The sequence below is a fragment of the Scylla paramamosain genome, chromosome 22 (genome assembly GCF_035594125.1).
Source record: "Scylla paramamosain isolate STU-SP2022 chromosome 22, ASM3559412v1, whole genome shotgun sequence".
Taxonomy (NCBI): Eukaryota; Metazoa; Arthropoda; class Malacostraca; order Decapoda; family Portunidae; genus Scylla; species Scylla paramamosain.
Genome location: NC_087172.1, coordinates 20,669,930 through 20,677,429, shown reverse-complemented (window position 1 = coordinate 20,677,429; position 7,500 = coordinate 20,669,930). Strand labels below are relative to the sequence as shown.

The 7,500-nt window shown below is 44.8% G+C and overlaps 1 protein-coding gene across 2 annotated transcripts in view; it reads right to left on the bottom strand.

Annotated features, from left to right (window-relative positions):
- Nucleotides 1-7,500, bottom strand: part of LOC135111771 (neuroendocrine convertase 1-like) — a 23,424-nt gene that overhangs the window by 3,673 nt on the left and 12,251 nt on the right. For both annotated transcript variants that reach the window (XM_064025479.1, XM_064025478.1), the window contains exons 10-12: nucleotides 7,445-7,500; nucleotides 6,853-7,007; nucleotides 5,830-5,963 (exon numbers count right to left, since the gene is read on the bottom strand). The exon at nucleotides 7,445-7,500 is cut by the window's right edge and continues 163 nt beyond it. In XM_064025479.1, the coding sequence (XP_063881549.1) occupies nucleotides 5,830-5,963; nucleotides 6,853-7,007; nucleotides 7,445-7,500 (345 nt within the window). The remainder of the gene's footprint in view (nucleotides 1-5,829; nucleotides 5,964-6,852; nucleotides 7,008-7,444) is intronic.

Here is a 7,500-nt window from a genome sequence, read left to right as displayed (position 1 = left end):
GTAACTGAGCAATGGATGTCACAGATACACGATCGTCGATGACACGACAAACTCAGGTCGATGAGATTAATGAGTATCTACAAAATGTAGTAGTTCATCGTGGTGAAACAAGCACTGACCCAGACAACCAAAGTATACAAGAATAAATAAACCATCTTCGATCAACACTGAATTCTTTGGTGGAACAACTGGAGTACATTGTACCAACATCACAGCAACAGACCACAGCTGACAGGGAAGAAGTACCACAGAGACTAGCCTTACCCGACCCCGGCCACCACCGACAAATAGAAAAGGAGAAAGATGAGGCCGCCATCCGAGCAGCGGATTTAACGGCCGGGCCAGTGAACAGTATGGAGGAGTGGAGAAACGCCTCGACATCATCTGCAGGACTGCCCTGGGGTCAGCCTGGGGACTTGCTTGACTGTACCAAACCTTCACACGAACTCAACCCAGACAAGCAACCTTTGTTATGTCTACCTGAACAAGAAGGTCAAGGTACCACCACAAGCGTAAAGGACTTTGCATCAGACCGTGCGAGCAATGTGGCAGAACCGCCGGAGCTTCACGGGAGTTCCCTTCCCTCGACACCTACACCAACTGACTACCAGATGAAGCAACTAGTACACACCATGACGCAGCCCAGACCATTTCTGCCCACTTTCACTAGCACAGACCGAAAAGAGTATGGAATGTTTCTCTGTGAATTTCATCAATATCTTACAGACAACGCAGTGGCGGGTTCGGTGAAGCTGCGCCTTCTCAATCAGGCGTGAATAGGAGACCTTAAGATGGGCCTAATGAGCTCTCAGGAGTTTGACCCGGAGGTAGGGTACACGAATGATTTTTGCTCTCGTGCACGGACCAAAATTGGATGGAGAGCACATTAGGCAGCTACAGTCCTACTGGACGGCATATGGGACTACATGGTAGGAATGGAAACAGTAGAAAGCTGCGCAATGTTCGACAATTTCGTTGTGGTCTTTCAGACTGGCGTCAACAGCTTATAAAAGGCAAGCACACGCTTCATCCCAGCTGGGACAGCAAAATAACGTATCCAAACGTAAGTGTTCCCTTTGCTTGAATAAGGACCAAGTGACACCACATCCTCTACATGCATGTGAAACATTTAAAGGAATGTCGGTGCAGATCTGAAGGCAGTGGGCACGAACATTATGCTAGTGTTTAAATTGTCTGAAGCTTAACCACAGAACTGCAGAATGTACAATAGATAACCGATGTGATGTACCAGGATGTGGTGAAAATCACTCACGATGGCTGCATCTTAATCAAATAAAGGACCCTGATCGCGCAAGAGGAAAAAGGGAGGCAGCTCAACAGACGGACGACCTTCGCAATGAGATAAATATATTGTGAGAGAGACAAGAGGTTGCTGATGAACCTAGGAAACTTGCAGCCCACAATAAAAATAAGAGGGTGGAGGGTAAAGACGACTGATTATTGACATCAAGACAAGAAAGAGTAGCCCTCCTAGTAGTTGAAGTTGCAGTTAGAAGACAGGAATCCCAGGGCAGCCAGGGTGCGCACGAAGTCACTTCTGAATCTAGGATGTAGCAGGACCTTTTGTTCCGAGTACTTGCAGTTTTAGTGAAGGCCAACTGTACTACTTAAAATGAACACTATGAACTACAGAAACGACGATCATACCATAGAAGTAACAATGGATATTATGAATCTCGGACAATGTAAACGCTGCCAGGTGACGTCACCAATCACAGTGGCCAGAACATTTGCATCAGCCTTCAGTAGAACAGTGGCGTTGAAGCATGAGATTGGAAGATGGAAACACCTCAGAGGCCTAGAGATTCCTGATGACAATACTCTCAGGGTAGAACTTCAAATAGGATTGGACGCTTCATAAGTGCTGATACAAATGGAAGTCTAAATAGGATAGAGGGTGCGCCATTTGCTGTTCGGTGCAGCTTTGGATGGACCATCAACACTCCCTTAGGCTACATTTGCCTAGAAGTCGTCTCTGCCTGCACTGATGCAAAGATGCGGACAGGCCATGAATGCCTGGTGATATCATTGGGACGAAGATTGGTAAGGCAAAAGGGACATGGCATTCATAGGTTGAAGAATCAACGATGTCGCTGGAAGACAGAAGAGTGTTGCAACTGTGGACATCCACCATCAATAGCGGGTCATTACGAGCTACCCATACCATTTCGAGATGAAGTAGGTCTGCCGAACAAAATCGAGATGGCGCAGAAATGTTTCAAGGGACTGAAAAGACACCTCACCACGGATTCAGACCTCAGACAACGATATTTAGGAGAGATAGAATAACTGCTGTTAAAGGGCTATAATGAGTCAATAGCAGGTCTTGAACGTGAAGGACTGCGATGGGTAACCTGGTACCTGCCTCACCACCCACTTCTGAACCCAAACAAACCAGACAAAGTAAGGATTGTGTATGATTGTGCTGCGAAGCACAACAACGCTCCCCTCAGTGACAAAGTAATGCAGGGACCTGAGCTGAACAATAAACTGTTAGGTGTTTTCCTGCGCTTCAGAAATGAACGGATTGCTGTGATGGCTGATGTGAAGGCAATGTTTCATCAAGTTTGCGTGCCCTCTCAACACTGAGACCCCTTAAGATTCCTTTGGTGGAAAGATGGGAACTTATGAGGATATCTCACGCCTACCGAATGACGGTACATCTCTTCAGAGTGTATGAAGTTCCTGCTGTGCTGCTTATGCACTGCAAAGACCTTTTGACTAACTGTGAGGACGAATAAAGCATTGCCAGCAAGAAAGGAAAGAAGTTTTTACGTGGACGACTTACTATTTTCGGTACCTTCCAACAAAGAGTTGTCCAAGATTATCCATATCCTTCGACAAATGCTCCCAGAGGGAGGATTTCGTCTAAGAGACACAAATAAAGAAGGTGGATTTGAGCTAGGACACACTGCTTACCGAATGGCCCCTTGGAATGTTGTAGGATTTGGAAAGGGATCAACTAGCTGTGAGAGTCCAAGTGCAGCACAAAAACGATGACAAAGAAGGGACTGCTGAGGGTGGTCAGCTCTGTGTATGACCCTCTCGCACTGGTCAGTCCTATAAAGATCAAGGCAAAGATGATCTCTCGGGATGAATGCAAACGAAAGGAAGAATGGGATGCCCCCCCTTGACAAATCACCGAAGGTCTTGGTTGGTTTGGCGAGAGGAGTTGCCGAGATTGACGGCTTTTCAAATCCCACAATGCTACAGGCATGGGGGATGTTATCTCTTACCATCTGCATCAATTCAGCGACGCTTCCCAGAGGACATATAGGGTGGTCATGGTTTCAGATGCATGAACTCAAAAAGCCAGGATGGTGGAGTTGTCCAAAGCACAGTGTATGAAGAGGAGATGAACATCCTGAAGAGAAATGAAACTGCAGAGAAAGTATTCGATTTGTCGACTGGAATCTTTGTTGGTGAAGATGGATTAATCCACATGAGAGGAAGGCTGAGCCACGCACCGTTGACTGCTACAAGCTGGTATCTGTCCTCATACCGAGAGATCATCACATCGAAAAACTGATTCTATGAGAGGTGCATGAGGACTTGGCAGATCACTTGGGATGGGAGGACACTCTAGCTATGTTATGCCACAATTATTGGATCTCAAACTGTCACAAACTTCTAGATCAAGTCATCAAGTCTTGCATGGCGTATCGTTGCAACAAGTGGAAGCTATAGCAACAGGCATCCCTGCCTAAGGACCGAGTGGCATCCATGCGGGCACCATTCTCATCAACAAGAGTGGATTGCTTTAGAGCGTTCTTGGTCAAAGTGGGAAGAAGCAGCGTGAAGCGCTGGGTTTGCCTCTTCGCATGCATGATCACACGAACTGTGCATCTAAAAGTGCTGATATAACTTGGCGCAGATGCATTCTTGAATGCAATCACAGGATTTTGAGCTCGACAAGGCTTGCCAGAGACGATTCGTACAGACAACGGGACGAACATGACTGGAGCAGAAAAGGAACTGAAGACGGCCATGAAACACTGTGAGAAAGATTCATGCAGGAGAGGGACTCTGTGTTAGAAGGGAGTTCAGTGGAGATTCAACCCACCGAGGATGTTTCATATGGGTGGAGTTTGGGAGCTTCAAATACGAATTGTGCAGAAGGTCATTAGAGCAGTTGTGGGCAATCAGCTGTTCGACGATGAGAAGCTACATACGCTTTTCTGTGAGGCAGAGGCCATTGTAAACAGGATTCCAGCTCCATTGTTGAACGACACAAGTGATATACAGGCACTGGCCCCAATGCACCTGCTATGCCACGAGATAATCATGAAACCCTTATTGATGACAATGAATCTCAAACAAGGGAGAATGCAGTCACCATCCACAGACAGAGGCACGCTCAGTACTTGGCTAACCTGTTCTGAAGATGTTGGCTGCGTGAATATGTGTCATCACTTCGTCAGCGGAAACGAAAACCGACACTGCGTCGGAATCTCAAGGAAGGAGACCTCGTTATTGTTGCTGATGAAATACTGTCTTGAAAATTATGAAGATTAGCGAGGGTCGTCGACATGGTTTGGTACGGAAGGCAACTGTGCAAACTGACAAGGGATTGGTTAAGCGCCTCTCTAATAAACACTCCTGGAGTTTTCCTGTGACTAAGCGGATGCAACTCCTACAAGTGAGGGGCCCATCATTTCCCATATATTGTTACCAGAGGTATTTTCCTTCGCCCTGGATGCATATGAAGGCCGACACAAAGGCCGGCAACGCAGTAAGGTTGGTCAAGACTATCCAAAGGGGGGAGTGTTGCTGCTTGCGGTGTAGAGCATGGAGATTCTTGCGGTGTAGAGCATGGAGATTGAGGTCGTAAAGATGAGGGGCAGAGGAGGGGAGATGAGAGGTAAAAGAGAAGGTAGACGAGTGAGTCGTGAGGGTGGAGATGGCAATGTTTGCGCTAAAAGATGCTGACCTATGGGATAGGGCCATAATGAAAACCTTGTGGTGGCTGAGTGCTGTGGGGGCTCACGAGACTCCCAACAGCAGAAGGGAGGTCGTCACCACTACATATAGACCTGCGTTCTACACTAAGGTCGCCCACGCTCATTCACAAAGGCGCCAATACGTAAGTGTGCAGTAATAACATTTGTGATAATACCAAGTAGCTGGAAACTAGTGATACAGATGTGACGGTAAGACAAATCAGTATGTTTGTAGTGTTAAGTGTTCAGTTCATATGATCGCACCCCTGACAGGACTCAGAATAAACTGTACTGTGTGGAGCGCTGGGTGTCATTATACCTGCTACAACGAGCAGCGCCATCGGGCTGCCACAATTAGAGAGAGAGAGAGAGAGAGAGAGAGAGAGAGAGAGAGAGAGAGAGAGAGAGAGAGAGAGAGAGAGAGAGAGAGAGAGAGAGAGAGAGAGAGGGAGGGGGGGAATAAGAAAACCGAAAACAAAAAAAATGCAAGAAAATCTTGAAAACCCACACGATCAGAAAATAAAAAAAAAGAGAAAGACAGAAAATTCATAAAAAAATCACACGAACAGAAAAAAAAGGAGAAAAAAGAGAGAAACACAGAACTCACATAACGTCATATAAAAAGAAAACCGAGAAAAATCTTTAAAAAAATTAAAACTCTTACCCAGAAAAAAGAAAAAAGAAAAAACTAAAAAAAAAAAAAACGCGATCAGAAAAAAAGGAAATAGAGAAAAACACAACTTATAACATCAGAAAACAAGAAAACCGAGAAAAATCTACAAAGAAAAAAGAAAATGAACACTCACACTTAGAAAACACAAACAAGATACCCTCTCCACCCCCCTCCTCATCCTTGTAGACAACTCACGCTATCAGACACATTAAGAGTCCACGTCCCCCTCGGATTCTCGCCCCAGGTCAGGACGGACGTGAAGGGCCACCTGACGAATCCGTTCTTCGATTCATCCAGGAACCTTTCAGTCAGGAGATCCACGGACGTCCCTGCAGAAAACGGAGGTCGTGTAGGTGATGAGCAGATATAGGGTATTTCTGCGCCTGCGTCGTGGTAAAAACAAAACAGGCTCGAAGTGACGTATGTAGAAGGGAAGACGAGGACGACGAGGATAGTAACAAGGACCAAAGAGGGAAAAGCAAGACCAAGACAGTAACAAATATAAGAACAAAAAAGAACAGGAGGAAAGAGGAAAAATAAACAAGCTCGAACTAAAGGAGGGAATCTAGAGGAATAAGAATAACACCAAGAACAAATCTAAGAACAAAAACAACAGGGAGAAGAAAAACAAGAACAAGATCAAGGGGAACAAAAATGTAGGGATATAGAATAGAACACACACACAGAACAAGAACAAGAAAAAAATGTGAAGGAGCCAAAACAACAACACTTAAACCGAAATGAGAACTTGAATAAGGAAAAGCAAGAAAAAAAAAAAGACAAGAAGAACAAGAAGAAAATATGAAGAAACAAAAACAACAAAAAAAAGCAAACCAAAAGGAGAAAAAGAAAATAGAAGAAAAATATGAATACCAGAAACAGCAGCAACAAGAACCTGAATAACAAGAAACAAGCAAAAAGAAAAAAAAAAAAACAGGAATGATTATATGTCTTGACCAAGTAACTAATCATCACGCCTCACTACCCTTGGAGATAGGAAAAAATTGGTTCTCAAATAGAGTGGTAGATGAGTGGAACGGACTCAGTAATCATGTAGTTAGTGCTAGGACACTAGAGAGCTTTAAGAGAAGATTAGACAAGTTTATGGATGGGGATAGCAGATGGAAATAGGTAGGTGTGTTTCATACAGGGACTGCCACGTGTAAGCCTGGTCGCTTCTTGCAGCTTCCCTTATTTCTTATGTTCTTATGTACCCACCTTGCGGACTGGTGAGAGTGAGGGTGAGAGCACCTCGCCTGGAGTACTGGATGCTGGCCACCACCTGCACGTGCTCCAACACCCTTACCTCTTCACACTCCTCGCCGTGAAACTTCGCCTCCACCCACTCGCCACTACGCAAACTTCTGCTAGACCTGATAAGCCAGATAAAAAAAAATACACTATTTGACACATTTTATCTTTGGTTCTTGCACGTTCTTGTTGTAAGTCTAACATAAACTTCTTTCCTCTATTTAGTCAAGAAGTCATGTTTTTACCCCTTATTGTGTAAATGTTTAGTTCGTGCACGTTCTTGCAGTAAATCTAACACTTCTGTCTTCTGTTTGGTCAAGAAGTCACACATGTCTTCGTACTTACTTCATGGTGACTTTAGTTGTGTAAATCTCTGGCCCGTGTACGTTCTTGAAATAAACCTAACATTCCTATCCTCTACTTGGTCAAAAAATCACACACGTTCTCATACATATCTTTTGTTGGCTTTCATTTCATCTTTGGTTCGTGCACTTTCTTGCGATATATCTAACACTCCTATCCTCTATTTTGTCAACAAGTCACACGTCCCCGCACTTACTTCCTGGTGGCTTTTACTGTGCAAATCTTCTGTTCGGGCACAGTCTTCCAGGTCTG